The sequence below is a fragment of the Rana temporaria genome, chromosome 13, assembly GCF_905171775.1.
Source record: "Rana temporaria chromosome 13, aRanTem1.1, whole genome shotgun sequence".
NCBI classification, from domain to species: domain Eukaryota; kingdom Metazoa; phylum Chordata; class Amphibia; order Anura; family Ranidae; genus Rana; species Rana temporaria.
Window position 1 is genome coordinate 109,870,139 of NC_053501.1, and position 22,033 is coordinate 109,892,171.

Here is a 22,033-nt window from a genome sequence, read left to right on the forward strand (position 1 = left end):
GATGGATATCATTTTTTCTTTTTTTCTTTTTTTGGATATCAATTTTTTTGTTTTTGGTTTATATTTTTTTTCTTTTTTTTTCTTTTATGATACTCAACTCATGAATGAGGTGGGCGAATTGGGCTTTCATTTTGTGGTATAAGATAATGGATATCATTTTTTATTTATTTTTTTGGATATCAATTTTTTTTTTTTTTTTGGATGGATATCATTTTTTTATTACATTTTTTGGGATATCGATTTTTTTGTTTTGGATGGATATCATTTTTTTTCTGTTTTTCTTTTATGATACTCAACTCATGAATCAGGTGGATGAATTGGACTTTCATTTGGTGGTATAAGGTAATGGATATCATTTTTTTTTGGATTTAAATTTTTTGGTTTTGGATGGATATTGATTTTTTTTTTTTTAGAAAGAAGATAATTTTTTTTTAATCAAAGGAAATCTGGCACAACATAGTAAAAAAATATATATCATTTTTTAAAAATGTAGCTGTATATTTCTTGCAATTACCATGACATACCACCAAACAGCAACCCCAGATAAATGATCCTGCTCCTGATGATCAGGGTTACCCGTAGTAGGCCCAAGGAACAATAGTGTACATTTTGCTTCTTTTTTTTTTATTCTACCTAAAAACACTTTTACTAACTTACATATACTAAAAAAATTTTTTTTTTTAATCCTACCAAAAATACACTGATCATGACCTATGACACTGACCTAGATCAAACCCTGATCTAGCTATTTTTTCATTTTTTTTTACTTTTCTTGGCTTACTATTTTCTCCTCTAGTGGAAAAAAAACCACACAGAGGTGGGCTGTACAGTGACTGATCACTAGGCTGGTCAGCAACCTGAAAGCTGTCCACAAGGTTTAGGAGTGTGTCTATGGGAATGTTTGATCATTCTTCCAGAAGCGCTCTAATTCATTCCAAAGGTGTTCATTTGGGGCTGAGGTCAGGACTCTGTGCAGACCAGTCAAGTTCCTCCACCCCAAACTCGCTCATCCATGTCTTTATGGACCTTGCTTTGTACACTGGTGCTCAGTTATGTTGGAACAGGAAGGGACCGTCCCCCAAACTGTTCCCACAAAGTTGGGAGCATGAAATTGTCCAAAATGTCTTGGTATGCTGACGCCTTAAGAGTTCCCTTCATGGAACTAAGGGGCCAAGCCCAACCCCTGAATAACAACCGTTATGCCCTCTCTACCAAATGATTTGGACCAGTGCACAAAGCAAGGTCCATAAAGACATGGATGAGTGAGTTTGGGGTGAAGGAACTTGACTGGTCTAAACTCAACCCAATAGAGCACCTTTGGGATGAATTAGAGGGGAGACTGTGGGACAGATCTTCTTGTCCAACATCAGTGCTACTGACCTCACAAATGTGCTTCTCGAAGAATGGTCAAACATCCCCATAGACACACTCCTAAACCTTGTGGACGGCCTTACCAGAGGAGTTGAAGCTGTTATAGCTGCAAAGGGCGGGGCCAACTCAATATTGAACCCTACAGACTAAGACTGGGATGCCGTTAAGTTTCATGTGCATGTAAAGGCAGGCGTCCCAATACTTTTGGCAATATAGTAGACATGTAACTCTTATGTACAGATATGTTGGTACATTGTCTTTGAGTGTCACATGATTTATGCTGTAAGCACAAACCCTATTTAGGTGGCAAGAGTCTATTCCAGCATCAGCAGCAGGCGCTTTCCAGGATCACCAGATTACAGACAATACGGAGTGGAGAAATAAAGAAAGTAGCAAACAGATGGGGTTGTGCTCCTTCTGCGCATCTCAAAGCTGCATTTTCATCTGTGACCGGAATGTACCTTTCATGTTACTTTCCATTTAGCATGACGTAGAATAATGCGCAGCTCTTCATTCTTGGGTGGTCTTCCAGTCACAATACATTTGAACGCTATCATCGCCTTGAAGCAAATCGCCTCTTTTATAGGCTGATTTCTGTAATAAAAAATAATCAGAGATGAAGGAATTATGGAACATTTACTGTAAATATGCAATTGTTAGCACTGTGCTGTGGTCCTGGGCTCAAATCCCACCATGGACACTATCTGCATGGAGTAGGCCTGTACTTTGTACTTGGCTTCCCACCCAGTGCTTAATATGAGTTTGTTGGACATCCAGGTACTCTTAGATGGGCCCTGTCTCTTTATCCCTTTTCCGTGTATATATATATATATATATACAGTATATATATACTCCTTTAGGGGTCATTGGGCAGCTGGTTGAAGAGCACCAGTGGGTACTCGTAGATGGGTCCTGTCTTTGTATCCCTTTTCTGTGTATATTTCCCTTTTAGGGGTTTGTTGGGTACTTGGGAAGCTGTTTAAAAAGTACCAGTGGGTACTCTTGGGTGGGCCCTGTCTTTTTATTTTTCCATATATATATATTCCCCTTTAAGGGTCCTTGGGCAGCTGGTTGAAAAGTACCAGTGGGTACTCTGAGATGGGTCCTGTCTTTGTATCCCTTTTCTGTGTATATTTCCCTTTAGGGGTCATTGGGCACTTCTGCAGCTAGTGAAAGAGTACCGGTGGGTACTCTTAGATGGGTCCCATCTTTGTATCCCTTTTCTGTAAATATTCCACCTTTAGGGGTCATTGGGCAGCTGGTTTAAGAGTACCAGTGGGTACTCTTAGATGGCCCCATCTTTGTATCCCTTTTCTATGTTTATTTCCATTTTTAGGGGTCATTGGGCACTTGGGCAGCTAGTGAAAGAATACCGGTGGGTACTCTTAGATGGGTCCCATCTTTGTATCCCTTTTCTGTAAATATTACCCAATGACCCCTTTAGGGGTCATTGGGTAGCTGGTTGAAGAGTACCAGTGGGTACTCTTAGATGGCCCCATCTTTGTATCCCTTTTCTATGTTTTTTTACCCCTTTGGGGTCATTGGGCACTTGGGTAGCTAGTGAAAGAGTACCGGTGGGTACTCTTAGATGGGTCCCATCTTTGTATCTCTTTTCTGTAAATATTCCACCTTTAGGGGTCATTGGGCAGCGGTTGAAGAGTACCAGTGGGTACTCTTAGATGGCCCCATCTTTGTATCCCTTTTCTATGTATTTTTCCCCTTTTAGGGGTCATTGGGCAGCTGGTTGAAGAATGTGAACTTAAAGCCCAACTCGAGGAAACTTGAAAATTCTCCCTTGCAAAAGTTAACAGCTTATTTAGGTCTAGGGAGGCATATATATTACCCTTCAGGGGGTCATTGGGCAGCTGGTTGAAGAATACTGTAGGGTACTCTTAGATGGGCCCTGTCTTTTTATTCCTTTTCCGTATATATATATTCCCCTTTAGGGGTCATTGGGCAGCTGGTTGAAGAGTACCAGTGAGTACTCGTAGATAGGTCCTGTCTTTGTATCCCTTTTCTGTGTATATTTCCCTTTAGGGGTCATTGGGCACTTGGGCAGCTGGTTGAAGAGTACCAGTGGGTACTCTTGGATGGGTTGGATTTCCAGGCTCCCTCTTAAAGCTTAAAGAGGATCTATATTTTGCCCACTCGGGATAATATCAAAGGATCACTATGTAGATGTGTCCAAAAGTTGTGGTCACCTGACCATCACACCTTTATGAGTTTGGACATCCCATTAAAAAAAACATAGACATTCATATAGAGTTGGCCTGCCTTCAACAACCTCCACTTTTCCTGAGAAGGCTTTCCTCAAGATTTTGGAGTGTGTGAAGGAATTTGTGCGCATTCAGTCAAAAGAAGACTTGTGACGTCAGGTACTGATGTTGGGTGAGAAGATCTGGCTTGCAATTGGCATTCCAATACATCTCAAAGGTCTTCAGTAGGGTTGAGGTCCACAGGTCTTTAGTAGGGTTGAAATCCAAAAGGTCATCAGTAGCGTTGAGATCCAAAGGTCTTCAGTAGCGTTGAGATCCAAAGGTCTTCAGCAGCGTTGAGATCCAAAGGTCTTCAGTAGGGTTGAGGTCCAAAGGTCTTCAGTAGGGTTGAGGTCCAAAGGTCTTCAGTAGCGTTGAGATCCAAAGAGTATCAGTAGCGTCGAGATCCAAAGGTCTTCAGTAGCGTTGAGATCCAAAGGTCTTCAGTAGAGTTAAGATCTAAAGGTCTTCAGTAGGGTTGAGGTCCAAAGGTCTTCAGTAGCATTGAGATCCAAAGGTCTTCAGTAGCATTGAGTTCTAAAGGTCTTCAGTAGGGTTGAGGTCCAAAGGTCTTCAGTAGCATTGAGATCCAAAGGTCTTCAGTAGCGTTGAGATCCAATGGTCTTCAGTAGCATTGAGATCCAAAGGTCTTCAGTAGCATCGAGATCCAAAGGTCTTCAGTAGAGTTGAGATCCAAAGGTCTTCAGCAGCGTTGAGATCCAAAGATCTTCAATAGGGTTGAGGTCTAAAGATCTTCAGTGGTGGTCCAAAGGTGTTCAATAGGGTTGGGGTATTAGTATTAATAGGACCCATCACTGGAAACTTCTGAACTCTAGTCCTGGTCCAATTACATTTGGTCATGTAGTAGGTGTGATGGTCAGGGTCCACAAATGTTGAGTGTAGCTCAATGAAAATTCTACTATTTAAAAAATATGTGAAAAAAGAGAAATGGTGAGCATAGTACGGTTTTATTTCATACGAACCCCAGATAGGCGTAACGATGTCATATATACAGGATCAATCTTTGGGTTACTTGTCCTTGCGGTAGCCTCTGTTTTACTGCAGGCCTGCAAAAATGCATTGAAATAAATCAGAAAATGGACCCATAGGGACACAGACAGCAATGCAGTTTTGATAGAGGTTTTAACCCTTCCCTACTTACTAACTTTGACTTTCAATGCATCCACCAAACACTGAAATCAACCATTAAACAAATATGTTTGCCACTCACAAGCCTATAATACTGGATCACTCTCCGGGAAGACTGAGTGCCAAAAGCTAGGAAGGAGCTCATTTATGCCCTATTTATTATTATTATTATTATTATTATTTATTCCCACTAACTCTTACACTAAGTTGTAGATATAGGTATTTTTAGCAGGGGTTCCCTGAGACAGGAAAGTTATTTCAAGGGCCCCTATGTGTTGAAAAGGTTGAGAAAGGTTGATCTAGACCAGGGGTCCCCAAACATTCTAAACAAAGGGCCAGTTTATTGTTCTTCAAAATGTAGGGGGTCAGACTGTGGCCAATGGGAGTAGAAAATCTCATGGTGTCAGTGAAAGTAAACAGTGTCCCCTCTTTGCTTTTGGGGGGGAATAGTGTCCCATCATTGGTATAAGTGGGGGGAATAGTGTCCCATCATTGGTATCAGTGAGAGGAATAGTGTCCCACCATTGGTGTCAGTGGGAGGAATAGTGTCCCATCATTGGAGTCAGTGGGAGGAATAGTGTCCCATCATAGTGTCCCATCATTGGTATCAGTGGGGGGAATAGTGTCCCATCATTGGTGTCAGTGGGAGGAATAGTGTCCCATTATTGGTATCAGTGGGAGGAATGGTGCCCCTTCATTGTGTTAGTGGGAGGAATAGTGTCCCATCATTGGTGTCAGTGGGAGGAATAGTGTCCCATCATTGGTGTCAGTGAGAGGAATAGTGCCCCATCATTGGAGTCAGTGGAAGGAACTATGTCCCACTGTTGCTGACAGTGGGGGGGAATAATGGCCCCAGAGGGCCAGATGAAAGCAAGCAAAGGGCCTTATCCGGGCCCCCGGGCAACAGTTTGGAGACCACTGCTGTTAACAAATACTTTGTAGAAGACCCACTTGCCTTTGAATGATCAATATCCCAATAAACATGTTCAGTTTGCTGGGGGTCATCACTTGTAGAGGCTAATTTATTCTCCCTCTTCCATTTCATCCTCGTACTAAAATAAAAAAAAAGCACACAAAATGAATGAATAAATTTAGTAACCTTAAATATTCAAGTTAGAGTAGCATTTAAAGGTAATGTGTGGTGGTTCTTTGTATATATTATTTAAAAAAAATGTTTTATTGAGTAGCGCTTAATAAAAAAAAGATCAAATACAATCTTTTTTTTTATCAAGTAAATTTAAATTATTTTTAATATTTGTTTTATTTTTATGCTTCTCTTGCAATGTAATTGTAATAAAAATTTAATTATAGAATAAAAAATAAATAAAAAAAAGATAATAAATGCTTACCAAATGTAATTGTGTTTCTTCCAGCAAATTAATGTAATGATTGCAAGTAGGGAGAGACAAGTGAAAACAGCAAAGAGTACGATTACCCATTTGCTTTCTGTAATAAAAAACAACGTTTTATTAATTTCTAGCAAAATACAGGATATAACTAGAAAAAATATTTTGTGTTTCTTGATATTCTTGGGCTGCCATTGTGAGCTTGTCACAGATTCCAATAAGCTCCCCCCCGTACGTGGACCCTCACAAACACGGCACCATGATTGTGGCGGAAGAGGCCTTTGCTCTCATCAACATGGGGAGCAGATGCTTTGCTAGAAGGGTTGCCCCTCGGAAAGGAACCCCACCACGTTGAGGGTATGTGGCCTTACATAGTCCAGGAAGAGGGTTGTCCCTTTGTTGGCCTGTATTTTCAGATAAGGGTTTTGTATGGCATTTCAGAGGGGGGGAACTCATTATTTTCTCTTGATTTTTGCATGGCGTTTCCTTCTAAAATCTACTGTATAATTAGGTTTGCTCTATGTATACCAGACCCTATGGGCCTTGTATAGAATTTGAGGAGGAACCTCATGCCTGCTTTTTCTTTCTAGTTTTTTTTTTGCATAATGTTCCCATTATAATTTAAACCAGACCTGAAGGACCAAACACAGTCCCTATCTCCTTTGCTTTTATTGCCAGAGATTCTCACGAACCCCCACAAACACTGTGTCATGGTTGTGGGGGATGAGGCCTTTGCTCTCATTAACATGCTAGAAGGGTTGCCCCCATTGAGGGTATGAGGCCATGCATGGTTCAGGAAGAGGATTGGAATGCTAACCACCTCCCTTTCCTGGCCTGTATTCTCAGATAAGGATTGTGCATGGCATTTTGGAAAGGGGGGGTGTCTCATTCTTTTCTCTTGATTTTTGTATGGCGTCCCCTTCTAAAATCTATACCAAACCCTATAGGCCTTGTGTATATTGGTGGAGGGGAATTTGCGCTGAAGGGGGGGGGGGGGGATTTGGAGTGTGTGGGGGGATTTGTGCTAGTAGGGACGATTGGGAGGATTTGTGCTAGGGGAAAATTTGTGAGGGTCATTTGTACTAGGATGGGGGATTGGGGAGGGGAATTTGTCTGGAAGGGGGTTTTGGAGTGTGTGTGTGGGGATTTGTGCTAGTTGGGATGATTAGGTGTATTTGTGCTAGCGGGGAATTTGCGGGGGTCATTTGTGCTAGGATTGGGGGAAGGCCATTTGTGATGGAAGGGGGGATTTGGAGTGTGTGTTGGAGGGATTTGTGCTAGTAGGGACAGTTGGGAGTATTTGTGCTATTGGGGAAATTTGTGGGGGTCATACGTGTTAAAATAGGGAATTGGTGGGGGGGAATTTGTGCTTAAAGTGGGGGATTTGGTGTTGTGCTAGTAGGAATGATTGGGAGTATTTGTGCTAGGGGGGAAGCTTGTGGGGGTCATATGTGCTAGAATGGGGGATTGCAGATTTGTGCTAGGAGGGGAAGATTTTTTAGGGGGGATTTTGGCTAAGGGCATATGGAGAGAGAGAGAGAGGATTTGAGCTGGGTGCTTAGGGGGTGAACATGTAAATTTGTGCTCGATGGGGGGGTATTTTTTCTGACACATAATGCTCACACATCTGGGGGGGGTGGAATTTGGCATGCTCGCTCTGGGTTCTAGTTGACCTTGTCCTGGTACTGCCCTTGGGTTGTCCCCTTGCCACATGAGCCACTACAAGTGGTCTTGCTGACGCACATTGTGCAGGCATGCCCCACCGTTGTCACCATCAGGAAGCCAAGCCCAGAGCAATGAATTGCAGCCAAGAACATCTAGACATGAAGTGGCTACAAGAGCCTGCAGGAGATCCTTTTAAGCTCACCATTCTGACAGAAGTCCAGCGGTATGACGGTTCTGGAGACGCTGGCAACTGGATGTGAGACCGTACAGGTCCAGCTGGAGTTGGTGTACGGGTCGGCAACCTGTATCGTTGACGTCCTTATCACAGTATTGGTCATGGAATCCTTCCAAGAGATCGACACGTCTTTTTTATCAATGGCGCATGTTAAAGTCACATTGCAGGTTCCGCTGCGTGTGACGTTGTGATGAATGTTGATGTCGCCATCAGATAGTTTACCTGCAAAAAAAAACGAAATTAAAAAGATCTACCAAAGAATGAGATTCACCAAAGAATGAGCTCCACCAAAGAAAGAGACCCACCAAAGAATGAGATCCACCAAAGAAAGAGACCCACCAAAGAATGAGATCCACCAAAGAATGAGATCCACCAAAGAATGAGACCCACCAAAGAATGAGCTCCACCAAAGAATGAGCTCCACCAAAGAATGAGAACCACCAAAGAATGAGATCCACCAAAGAATGAGACCCACCAAAGAATGAGCTCCACCAAAGAATGAGATTCACCAAAGAATGAGACCTACCAAAGAATGAGATCCACTAAAGAAAGAGACCCACCAAAGAATGAGATCCACCAAAGAATGAGATCAATCAAAAAATGAGATCCACCAAAGAATGAGATCCACCAAAGAAAGAGACCCACCAAAGAATGAGCTCCACCAAAGAATGAGATCCACCAAAGAAACAGATCCACCAAAGAATGAGCTCCACCAAAGAATGAGATCCACCAAAGAATGAGCTCCACCAAAGAATGAGATCCACCAAAGAATGAGCTCCACCAAAGAATGAGATCCACCAAAAAATGAGATCCACCAAAGAAAGAGATCCACCAAAGAAAGAGACCCACCAAAGAATGAGACCCACCAAAGAATGAGACCCACTAAAGAATGAGACCCACCAAAGAATGAGATCCACCAAAGAATGAGATCCACCAAAGAATGAGATCCACCAAAGAATGAGCTTCACCAAAGAATGAGATCCACCAAAGAATGAGATCCACCAAAGAATGAAATCTACCAAAGAATGAGATCCACCAAAGAATGAGCTTCACCAAAGAATGAGCTCCACCAAAGAATGCGCTCCACCAAAGAATGAGATCCACCAAAGAATGAGATCCACCAAAGAATGAGATCCACCAAAGAATGAGATCAACCAAAGAATGAGATCCACCAAAGAATGAGATTCATCAAAGAATGAGACCCACCAAAGAATGAAGAATGAGATCCACCAAAGAATGAAGAATGAGATGTCCCAGATATGAAATCCAGAATTATTCTTTAGTTTTCACTATTGGCCGTAGCAGAGTCGCCGCCCCGCTGTACGAAACCTCACAGTCTGCCGCTCTCATCTACGGCCCGCCAGGCTACGGTGCCCTCCACCCCAGTGTGTGTGTGTGTCGTAGGGTGACCACAGTTCCAAACTACCATTCAGGGACACCCTCCCTTCCCAAAAATCAGCTTGTGCTGTAACGAATCACAGCACAGTGATTGGACACAAGAGGTGGGATTTATGATTTCTCCAATCACAAGCAGGGGGCAGGGATTGTGCTCCTCCAGGCATTCTCGGCCAGGACAAGTACTGTCAGTGAGTAAAGCGGTGATGTGGCAGCCTTTTTTGGGGGGCATCAGATTGGCCTGGGGGGGGGCTAGCTATGTCAGTTTCATTCTGGGACACTGTATTGTCCTGGAAAGAAGGTGCCCGGGACAGACCTGCAAAATGCGGGACCGTCCCGGGCAATCCGGGACACGTGGTCACCCTAGTGTGTCGTTGCAGCTCAGCCGATCCCTCTGTTTCCACGGGGGTTTCTGAAACGGGCGGAGACTCCGGGGGATGCGCCCCCCCCCAAACGTGAAGAACTACAGGCCCCAGCATGAACACCTCAGAGCTAAATATGTGAACCCCCTTCCCCCAACTAGTGAAGAACTAAAGGTCCCAGCAAGAACCCGTGAAATCTATGGGATCACACCCTTAGATCTCAGGTGTTAATGCTGGGACTTGTAGTCCTTCAGTTTGGGGGGGGTGGGGAGTCACACCCTTAGATCTCAGGTGTTCATGCTGGGACTTGTAGTCCTTCAGTTTTTTGGGGGGGGGGAGTCACATCCTTAGATCTAAGGGATGCATGCTGCGACTTGTAGTCCAACACCTTTGGGGGGGATCACATCCTTAGATATCAGGGGTTCATGTTGGGACTTGTAGTCCCACATTTTTTTGGCGGATGTGACCCCCCCCCCCCCCCAAAAAAAAGTGGGGTATCTGCAGGGTTGGTGCAAAGATTTTTGACACCCTAGGCCAAACCAAATTTTGACGCCCCCCTTGGCTCCACCCCTGACTCCACGCCCTTTGACCTGCCCATGTATACCCTACCTTTTTAATGAAGCGCCCATCAATGCAGCCTCACCAGCACCCATCAAATGCAGCCTCACCAGCGCCCATCAAATGCAGCCTCACCAGTACCCATCAAATGCAGCCTCACCAGCGCCCATCAAATGCAGCCTCACCAGTGCCCGTCAAATGCAGTGGCGGCCCGTCCATAGGGGCGCCCGGGCGCCGCCCCCCATCCCCCAGTCAGTAAAAAAAGGCGCTACATTGGCACAAAATATGCCTTTGTGGCGTTCTCCATCGTGCCACTCGCTTCCGGCGCGATGGAGTGTATTGTTTTGGCCGGGCGGGTGCATACACTGTCTGTGTGCACCCGCCCGTCTAATTTTCGTTTAATATTCGGCGGCACAACCCCCCCGCTTATTGAAAGTTTTTTTTCTATTTAATATTCGGCGGCCCCCCCCCCCTGCTTATTCAAAGTCTTTTTTTGCATCTAATATTCGGCGGCCCAAACCCCCCCCCCCCCCGCTTATTCAAAGTCTTTTTTTGCATCTAATATTCGGCGGCTGGCATCCAAACTCCACCCCCCCTGCTTAATCCAATTTCTTTTTTTTTTATATATTTCTTTTAAATATTTTTTAATATTTAACATTCAGCGAAAATAATGCCAGGCAACAACCCCCCCCCCCCCCAATCAATGTTTTTTTTGATTTAATATTAGTTAAATATATTAAGCTTATTAACAGTTTATTTTTTATATTTGATTCAATTTAGCATTAAGTATAAAAAAGTTTTTTTTTTAATAACTGGGGGGGGGGGGGTTGGTCTGGTGGGGTAGTGTTACCGCCCGCTGTAGTGTTACTTGTGCTGTAATGAATTTTTACATAGAAAAGAAATGTTGTTAATAAATGGGTAAATGAATTATAAAAAAAAAGATTTTTTCAATAACGGTTATTAAAAAAATCTTTTTTTTATAATTAATTTACCCATTTATTAACAACATTTCTTTTCTATGTAAAAATTCATTACAGCACAAATAGCGGCCGGTAACACTACCCCACCAGACCACCCCCCCCCCAGTTATTAAAAAAAACCCTTTTTTTATACTTAATGTGCAGGGAAAATATCGGCCGTCAACACCACCCCACCCCCCGCTTGCAAATTGTCCTGCGACTTGGGACTGGAAAGTTGCAGGATAAGTTGGACCCAATGATTTCCAATGAGAACTGTTCATATCTGTGCAACTTTGAAGTAGTTTCTGCATTACTTTTGTCCCACCTTGATGTGACTTGAGGTCCATAGACCTCCAGAATACATAGGCATTGCTTCAAGTCGCTGCAAAATCGCACCAAAAAATTGTGGCAGAATCTTGCGACTTTCAGGCTAATGCAGTCTGAAAGTTGCACAATTCTACTGCAATTCTGATGTGACTTAAAGGAGTTCTCTGAGCTAAAACTTTTAACCCCCGCTGTGCCCGGGCTGTAAAACTATACAAAATAAACTTTCACTTACCTGCCTACGATCCCCCGTTGTTCCGATATCGCCGTCCCGTTCTCCGGTCCCGGTCTCTTCCACTTCCTGGGGGTCGGTGACTCACAGTGCGCTCAGCCTATCAGCGGCCGCAGCAATGTCCCGTCGCGGCCGCTGATAGGCTGAGCGCACTGTGAGTCACCGACCCCCAGGAAGCGGAAGGTGCCCGGGACCGGAGAACGGGACGGCGATATCGGAACAACGGGGGATCGTAGGCAGGTAAGTGAAAGTTTATTTTGTATAGTTTTACAGCCCGGGCACAGCGGGGGTTAAAAGTTTTAGCTCAGAGAACTCCTTTAAAGCAATGCATGTGTATTCTCAAGGTCTACGGACCTCAAGTTGCATCAAAGTGGGACCAAAGTAATGCAGGGACTAGGGTTGTCCAGATACCGATACCAGTATCGGTATCGGGACCGATACCGAGTATTTGCGGGAGTACTCGTACTCGCGCAAATACCCCCGATACCTAAATAGAATACTTCCCCCCCCCTTTCCCCCCCCCGCCGCTCCTGCTGCATCGTGCCGCCGCATCGAGGGACATGGCTAGAGGGACATTGCTGCATATGTGAGGGACATGGCTAGAGGGACATTGCTGCATATGTGAGGGACATGGCTAGAGGGACATTGCTGCATATGTGAGGGACATTGCTGCATATGTGAGGGACATGGCTGCATATGTGAGGGACATGGCTAGAGGGACATGGCTGCATATGTGGGGGACATGGCTGCATATGGGGGGGACATGGCTGCATTTGGGGACACATTTAAAAAAAGTATCGGTATTCGGTATCGGCGACTACTTGAAAAAAAGTATCGGTACTTGTACTCGGTCCTAAAAAAGTGGTATCGGGACAACCCTAGCAGGGACTACTTTGAAGTCGCACAGATATGAACGGTTCTCATTGGAAATCATGGGGTACGACTTGTCATGCAACATTTAAGTCCCAAGTCGCAGGACAAGTAATTCCTGCAGTCTCTGGTAATCTTGTGCAGTATGTCCGCAGTCTCTGGTAATCTTGTGTAGTATGTCCGCAGTCTCTGGTAATCTTGTGTAGTATGTCCGCAGTCTCTGGTAATCTCCTGCAGTATGTCCGCAGTCTCTGGTAATCTCCTGCAGTATGTCCGCAGTCTCTGGTAATCTTGTGTAGTATGTCCGCAGTCTGGTAATCTTGTGTAGTATGTCCGCAGTCTCTGGTAATCTTTTGCAGTATGTCCGCAGTCTCTGGTAATCTCCTGCAGTATGTCCGCAGTCTCTGGTAATCTCCTGCAGTATGTCCGCAGTCTCTGGTAATCTCCTGCAGTATGTCCGCAGTCTCTGGTAATCTTGTGCAGTATGTCCGCAGTCTCTGGTAATCTTGTGCAGTATGTCCGCAGTCTCTGGTAATCCTGTGCAGTATGTCCGCAGTCTCTGGTAATCCTGTGCAGTATGTCCGCAGTCTCTGGTAATCTTGTGCAGTATGTCCGCAGTCTCTGGTAATCCTGTGCAGTATGTCCGCAGTCTCTGGTAATCTTGTGCAGTATGTCCGCAGTCTCTGGTAATCCTGTGCAGTATGTCCGCAGTCTCTGGTAATCCTGTGCAGTATGTCCGCAGTCTCTGGTAATCTTGTGCAGTATGTCCGCAGTCTCTGGTAATCTTGTGCAGTATGTCCGCAGTCTCTGGTAATCTTGTGCAGTATGTCCGCAGTCTCTGGTAATCTTGTGCAGTATGTCCGCAGTCTCTGGTAATCTCGTGCAGTATGTCCGCAGTCTCTGGTAATCCTGTGCAGTATGTCCGCAGTCTCTGGTAATCCTGTGCAGTATGTCCGCAGTCTCTGGTAATCTTGTGCAGTATGTCCGCAGTCTCTGGTAATCTCCTGCCCATTTTGAGTCCTTCATTACTAACAGTGTCATATTTTAGTTTGTTTGCACCGATCTGTAAGGCTACGCTATATACCATGATTTGTGATGCTGGGGCTATATACTCTGTGCTGTGACGCTGAGCTGTATACTCCTGACATTGAGTGGAATACAGGGGACGGAGTGGTGGATTCTATAAGGGGTGTGGCTTATGAGAAGTGGGAGGGACCAAATGTGGAAGGGCGGGGTATTGCGCCCCCCCATCATAAAACTTCACCAGCCGCCACTGGTCAAATGTATCCTCACCAGCGCCCATCAAAGGCAGCCTCACCAGCACCCATCAAATGCAGCCTCACCAGTGCCCATCAATGCACCCTCACCAGCGCCCATCAAATGCAATCTCACCAGCGCCCATCAAATGCAGCCTCACCAGCGCCCATCTAATGCACCCCCACCAGCGCCCATCAAATGCAGTCTCACCAGTGCCCGTCAAATGTATCCTCACCAGCGCCCATCAAAGGCAGCCTCACCAGCACCCATCAAATGCAGCCTCACCAGTGCCCATCAATGCAGCCTCACCAGTACCCATCAAATGCAGCCTCACCAGTGCCCATCAATGCAGCCTCACCAGTACCCATCAAATGCAGCCTCACCAGCGCCCATCAAATGCAGCCTCACCAGCGCCCATGGGTATCTGCAATGCAATCTGTATATTGTTGGAATCATGAGACTTACTGTATACGGTGAGGTGAAAGTTCTGATTGCACTCTTCTTCACCCGATCGTAGGTTGGCCACAAACTCTCCTTGGTTTTCCTTGGTCAGCTTTGTGATGTTCAGCGATCCGTTTGTTCCATTGTAGAGCCGGTTTTTGAACTGACGGGACTTCACCTCCACAGGTTCATGGGGCCTGGTCATGGCAATGAGGGTGTTCAAGAAGACCCAAGAAATTTCGATCACCCCGGGCTTGTCCACTTGTAGAAGAACGTCTCCTGATTCCTGGCTGATCACGTGCTTCATTTCTCCACAGGAACCAGAACCCAACGCATCTGAGAAGGAGTGGAAGAATATATACCCTATATTACCAAAAGTATCGGGACGCCTGCCTTCACACTCATGAACTTTAATGGTGCCCCAGTCTTAGTCTGTAGGGTTCAGTATTGAGTTTTGGTAATATAGTGTAGATAGATAAAGTAGATAGATAGAATTTAAGGAATTCACACTTACATCTGTAGAGAGACGGCAGTAGAAGCAGCCAGCAGTACGGAGACATTTCCGATGGTCTGCGGCACCTACTTCTTCATAACTGTGCAGCTGGGCTGTGTGCTTCCCTTTAACTCTTTAGAACGGGGAACTTGGAAAAACAACTGAATATAATGGAAATCACCAGATGGGAACATGCTCGGTCATCGAAAGGGTGTGAGCCATTTCCAAACGGAGCAGTGTTGTCAACCTACCAGATTTAAATTTACTGGCACGACACCCGAAATTTACTGGCGCAGCCAAATTTTTACTGGCATTTCACAAAAGTTACTAAATTACATTTTTAGGTGCAAATTTCAGTATAAAGGCTACAAACAAGTACAAGTACAAATTTTTGTTATTTTCAATATAATAAGGGCAAATTATTTAGTCACATCACCCCCTACCTCCATCCCCCTCTGCCACCAACACCCCCTGCCTTCACCCCCCTCTGCCACCAACACCCCATGCCTTCACCCCCCTCTGCCACCAACACCCCCTGCCTCCACCCCCCTCTGCCACCAACACCCCCTGCCTTCACCCCCCTCTGCCACCAACACCCCCTGCCTTCACCCCCCTCTGCCACCAACACCCCATGCCTTCACCCCCCTCTGCCACCAACACCCCCTGCCTCCACCCCCCTCTGCCACCAACACCCCCTGCCTTCACCCCCCTCTGCCACCAACACCCCCTGCCTTCACCCCCCTCTGCCACCAACACCCCCTGCCTTCACCCCCCTCTGCCACCAACACCCCCTGCCTCCACCCCCTCTGCCACCAACACCCCATGCCTTCACCCCCCTCTGCCACCAACACCCCCTGCCTCCACCCCCCTCTGCCACCAACACCCCCTGCCTTCACCCCCCTCTGTCACCAACACCCCATGCCTTCACCCCCCTCTGCCACCAACACCCCCTGCCTCCACCCCCCTCTGCCACCAACACCCCCTGCCTTCCCCCCCTCTGCCACCAACACCCCCTGCCTCCACCCCCCTCTGCCACCAACACCCCATGCCTTCACCCCCCTCTGCCACCAACACCCCCTGCCTCCACCCCCCTCTGCCACCAACACCCCCTGCCTTCACCCCCCTCTGCCACCAACACCCCATGCCTTCACCCCCTCTGCCACCAACATCCCCTGCCTCGACCCCCCTCTGCCACCAACACCCCCTGCCTTCACCCCCCTCTGCCACCAACACCCCCTGCCTCCATCCCCCTCTGCCACCAACACCCCCTGCCTTCACCCCCTCTGCGGTGCCACAACCTCCCCCTGCCTTTAATCTCCCTCCAATCTCCCCCTGCCTCCAATCTCCCCCAGGCCCCTTGCCTCCAATCACCCCCTGCCTCCATCATCCCCTGCCTCCATCCCCCTCTGCGGTGCCACCAACAACCCGTCTCCATCCTCCACCCTCTGCGGTCCCACCATCCCCTCTGAGGTGCCACCAACACCCCCTGCCTCCAATCACCCCCTGCCACTAACACCCCCTGCCTCCGAGACCGAGGACGAGAGGGCCTCCGTGATAGGCGAACACTGAACACAGTGTCTCCCGGGAAGCTGAGTGTTCTGCCTATCACGGAACAGCAGAAGAAGGAGGCACGGCTTTTGAAAAAATGGACGGCCGCGGTCTGACAGATACTGCATGTCTTAGGATAAGGTAAGGGATCGTCAAGACATGCAGTGACACAGTGAGGCATGTAATGGAGCACAGTGAGTCTGGCATGTAGTGGCACAGTGAGGCATGTAGTGGCACAGTGAGGCATGTAATGGGGCACAGTGAGTCTGGCATGTAATGGCACAGTGAGGCATGTAATGGCACAGTGAGGCATGTAGTGGCACAGTCTGGCATGTAATGGTGGCACAGTCTGGCATGTAATGGCACAGTGAGGCATGTAGTGGCACAGTCTGGCATGTAATGGTGGCACAGTCTGGCATGTAATGGTGGCACAGTCTGGCTATGTAATGGCACAGTGAGGCATGTAATTGCACCGTGAGGCAAGGCATGACTAGTAAGAAGGGGGTCATCTTATACGGCGAGTATATCCCAAAACCAACATTTTAGCTGCAAAATTAGGGGGTCGTCTTATATGCCGGCAAATTCGGTATAATGTTTGTCTCAAAGCAGTGAGACACCTAGTGGCAGAAGTTCAATATAACATATTGCTACATGTACTTGTACCTTACCATTTCCATAGGTGAGCATTATTATTATTATTATTATTATAATCATTAGGGTTTAGACCGAGTACAAGTACCGATACTTTTTTTCAAGTACTTGCCGATACCGAATACCGATACGTTTTTTTTAATCTCATGTGACAGCGGCACATGTGTCAATATGTTTTTTTTTTATCTTTAACAATGTGTTTTTAATTTTTTTTAAATTTTTATTTATTTATAATGCTTTCTTTTTTTTAAGGGGTGGGGGTGGTGGACCGTGTCAGTGTGTTTTTTCTTAAATTTTTTTATTTTCTACAAACATTTTTTTTATTCTTTTGTTTTTTTATTCTTTATTTTTTTATTTATTTTTTCAGCCCTGTTGGGGGGGCTTTGGTGAGATATCAGGGGTCTTAACAGACCTCTGACATCTTCCCTTTGAGACAGAGAAAGGGACTAGGGACACATGTTCCCCAGTCCCTTTCTCAGCAGCATTAGCTGCGCTGAAAATGAATGGAGTGAAGACAGCGGCTTCTCTTCTTTCATAAACTGAAACAATGGTAAACACAGGTTACAATGTTTCAGTTATGTGAATGGACAGAGTCAGTGATCACTGACTCTGTCCATTCGGAGCAGTAAGGAGCCGGATTTACCGGCTCCTACCCCGCTCTCCATCCTGACAATTCCAGGGGGTGGAGGAGGAGCACGGAAGGGGAGAGATACATGGCGGGATGCACAGGATACACAGCGCGATGCACGGGATACACGGCGGCATGCACGGGATACGCGGCGGCTTACACGGCGGCATACACGGGATACACGGCGGCATACACTTGATACACAGCGGCATACACTTGATACACAGTGGCATACACGAGATACACGGCGGCATACACGGGATACACGGCGGCATACACGGGATACACGGTGGCATACACGGGATACACGGCAGCTTTCAGCTGCTTTAAAATCAGCGGTGATCGGTGCTTGTAACTTCACTGCACTGATCACCGCCGACAGTACAAGTATCGGGTGAAGCATCGGGAGCATTTGCCCGAGTACAAGTGCTCTATACTAGTATCGGTATCGGGACAACCCTAATAATTATTTTACAGGATTTATATAGCGCCAACAGTTTGCGCAGCTCTTTAGAACTTGGGGGCAGACAGTACAGTTACAATACAATTCAATCCAGGAGGAATTGGGGGGCCCTACTCCTTAGCGCTTACAATCTAGGAGGGAGGACATACTCTGATAGTTACACCTGTAGCACCCTTTACCATAGGTAGTCATACCTCCCAACTTATGAACTTCATAATGCGGCACACGTTGACCGAAGTTGAGCTTTGATTTGAAGAAGTTGTTGTGCAGGTGCTATCGCGGGTACAGACGATACAAACGACATGTAGTTGATGAGCGGGGGGGGGGGGGGGGTGTGTGTAATAACAGCTTACCTCGGCTCTTCCTCCTTCTCCGCTTCCCTTGACCGAGGGGTGGGTCTGGGTAGCAAACCCCCCACGCTTATCACCTAGCTCGTATTGCAGGTCAATAGCATTATGCAGGAAAATTGGCTCTATTGCGGGAATGCGGGAAAACGGGGTAGTCGAGGCCCACCTGGGGGGTTCACTTCTTGTACTTCTTGGAGCTCGGGTGAGTGGCAGCGACTGCCAATACTTGCCTCTGCCTTATCCCCATATTCTAATACCATTAATGGATTAACGTCTTCCCTATAATATGCTCCGGTGTGGTTTAGTACTGGGCATAGAGGGATGGGTGTACCAATATGGCCGTCGCAGGAAGTCATCATAGGGAGTCTTCCTGTGGATTGACTGGGTGTATCACTATTGTTGGGTGTAGCAAGATGGCCACCGACCTGGGGCGGTGCCATGGGTTGTAGTGGGGGTGGTACATTGGGGTGGAGCCTGATGGGAGGGTCTCGCACAATCCGTGATGGTTGGGAGATATGGGTAGTTGCTAGTTGTGACAGACTCACCCGGGACATCCCCGGACCCTCTTATATCTAAAATCATCCTATGTCCACTAGGGGCATAGGATGACTGAGAAATTATATCTTGGACTACCTGAGATGGGATTATTATGTAATTATTACCCACAATATATTCCAGGATATCTGTAAAGAACTATTTACTGGTTGTTGATTCTGAACTCAACGGGTTAATTGTAAGAGTGACTCTTTCATAATGTTGGGACACATACTGTTAGATGCTAATGCCATCCCCTCCAGCCATCTGTCTGTTCTCTGTGCTAATTGACCCTGCTATTGTGTGAAGATGTCCTGTGTTTACACTTATGATAATGTGTATTGTATAGCAGGTGATCGAAGAGATGTGACGTCTACCCTGAAAGGTCATATCTATGAGTCGCCTAGTCTGGGTAAATGATTAGTTAATTAGCTCATGTTAATTTATGTTCTGGTTACCTCCTCTTTAAACTGTATATAAGGTTGTATTCTTGGTTCTATTAAACACTCCATGTTCAGCAGACAACCAAGTCTCGTCTCGTCGTGTGCTTGTGAGCAGCTGGAATATCTGATATCTATATCCAGGCTGATAGGAAGCGGTATATGACGAAAGCACTCAAGCGGAGTGTGGGACGTTCCGTTACACTAGTGTAGGATTTTTGTGAAGTAAAGCTGCCAGCGCAGGTAAATTTAGGCAGGCCTTTGCTTCAGGCTAGGCCTGTTTGTTTTGATCTGTGGGAAGGGAGTGGTTGGTGTAGCAGTGGGTGTGACCACCTGTGCTTTGGTTCTGGGGCGCCTCCCCTGCTTCCAGGGAGAATGTTCTGGAAGAGGGGCAGGGCACAGGATTAGAGTGACAGGCAGCTCATGAGAGGAGCCCTGACCAATCCCCAACTGGAATTGGCAGGGGGCAGGCCTCCCATATAAGCTGAGGTAACAGCTCACTGGGGAGGAGTTGTCGGCTGGCAGATGTGGAGAATATAGTGCTAGATAGCAGTAGGGGCCCCATCCCCATCTGGGGGGGGGGTGGTATGGGGCCCAGCAGAGGGGTCCGGGAGAGCTGGGAGGGAGCCTCATCCTTACACGGTCATGGAGGAGGTGTCCTGAGAACATGGAACAGAGGGGTCCGGGAGAGCTGGGAGGGAGCCTCATCCTTACACGGTCATGGAGGAGGTGTCCTGAGAGCATGGAACAGAGGGGTCCGGGAGAGCTGGGAGGGAGCCTCATCCTTACACGGTCATGGAGGAGGTGTTCTGGAACAGAGGGGCCGGAGAAGCTATTGGAACACATGTCCAGTTAAAGTTCTCCATCATGGACTCAGGGAAGGAGAAGTTTGGTGAGTGTGACACAGTGGATTTCTGGAGGCATGCCAGGGGAGCTGGGTGCAAGTCCTGTGTCTCTGTTTTTTCCTTTGTCTGTATGTAGTGTACACTCCTGAGGAAGAAGTAGGATTACTGTCATTTAGGAGCTGACTGAGTTGACCTCTCCCTTTATTTTATTTTGGGGTTTCTGTTGTTCTCAATGCTTGGTAAATCATTGAACTAGTCCAAGTACAAGCATATTAAATACTTCAACAATTTACTGGTTGCACGCTTGTTCTAGATCCGTGATTCACTAAATCTGCCACTAGGTGTCCTCGGTCTTCCAGGATGAATGATGCAATCAAGAAGACCGAGGACATACTGTGAGTGGTGGTGGGGAATCATGGACCCCTGTGCTGGGAATGGGGGATTGGGGGGTAGGCATCACCAAGGACCCCTGGACACACATACAAGGATGCAAAGAGTGACCCTGACGCCATCAAGTCTCTACATCATCGAAGAACCACCCACTCCCGGGAAAAGACCAGAGGGAGGGGCAGGAGGGGAGAACCCATTTTTGGGCTTTATATCAAACACAAGCAAAACTACAATAAATGTTTATTCCGTCAAGCCTGGAGAAAAACACTCATCACACAAAACATTGCGAAATCAATTATTTATTTCCCTTGCAGTTGTATCACATGTTGCAGCTGTGTGTAGACGGCCAATTGTTTTTGTCTCAGACTGGGTTCAGCCAAGGGCACCTGCCGGAGAATCAGAAGAAAAGGGGATTTTAAAACAGTTGCAGACAAATAGGAGCACCTAATGAGTACAGGATGACATACAGGGGACCTCCAGCATTAGTAATATTATGTGTTATCAGGTCACGTGCATTTAATGTGACCCCGAAAAGCCCAGAGTCTATGGAATGCTGAATTCTATTGTTAGCCCCGAGCGCCGGCCAGCTGGGACCAATCTTGTCGCAAGTACGGCCGAAAGTGTCTGTGTGCGTTCGAAAGTGGCCGAGTGCCATAGTGGTCGAAAGTGGCCGAGTGCGCCCGAAAGTTGCCGAGTGCCATTGTGGCCGAGTGTGCCTGAAATTGGCCTTCTGGAGCCTGCAGTGCCAATGTGAGGACTGGGCGACGTGTGACTTGACGACGGTGACCTCTATCTTAGCCTGCAGGCTCCAGAAGGTGGGAACGCTACATCCCCACTTGGGCGGGTGGCTCTCCTCTCCTCCTCGGCTTGGCTCCTCTCCGACGCTGACGATTGACTGACTGACTGCTGTGCCTGCACACCACGGCTGACTGAGGTAGGTCAGACACACAGTGTGTGCATGTATGTCATTGTCAGTAGGTCGCAGTGTGTTTAGGTCAGGCAGGTCACTGGTCAGCTTGTGTAGGTCAGGCAGGTCACTAGTCAGCGTGTGTAGGTCAGGCGGGTCTCTGGTCAGCGTGTGTAGGTCAGGCGGGTCTCTGGTCAGCTTGTGTAGGTCAGGCAGGTCTCTGGTCAGCGTGTGTAGGTCAGGCGGGTCTCTGGTCAGCGTGTGTAGGTCAGGCAGGTCTCTGGTCAGCGTGAGTAGGTCAGGCGGGTCTCTGGTCAGTGTGTGTAGGTCAGGCGGGTCACTGGTCAGCTTGTGTAGGTCAGGCAGGT

General features: G+C 47.0%; 1 protein-coding gene across 1 annotated transcript in view; it reads right to left on the reverse strand.

The window, feature by feature from the left end:
- Positions 1-1,740: 1,740 nt before the first annotated feature.
- Positions 1,741-22,033, reverse strand: part of LOC120920119 — a 54,105-nt gene continuing 33,812 nt past the window's right edge. Inside the window, exons 6-12 of the mRNA XM_040332031.1 lie at positions 21,060-21,144; positions 14,444-14,755; positions 7,989-8,243; positions 6,125-6,221; positions 5,731-5,827; positions 4,610-4,693; positions 1,741-1,965 (exon numbers count right to left, since the gene is read on the reverse strand). Of these exons, the coding sequence (XP_040187965.1) occupies positions 1,882-1,965; positions 4,610-4,693; positions 5,731-5,827; positions 6,125-6,221; positions 7,989-8,243; positions 14,444-14,755; positions 21,060-21,144 (1,014 nt within the window). The 3' untranslated portion in view covers positions 1,741-1,881. The remainder of the gene's footprint in view (positions 1,966-4,609; positions 4,694-5,730; positions 5,828-6,124; positions 6,222-7,988; positions 8,244-14,443; positions 14,756-21,059; positions 21,145-22,033) is intronic.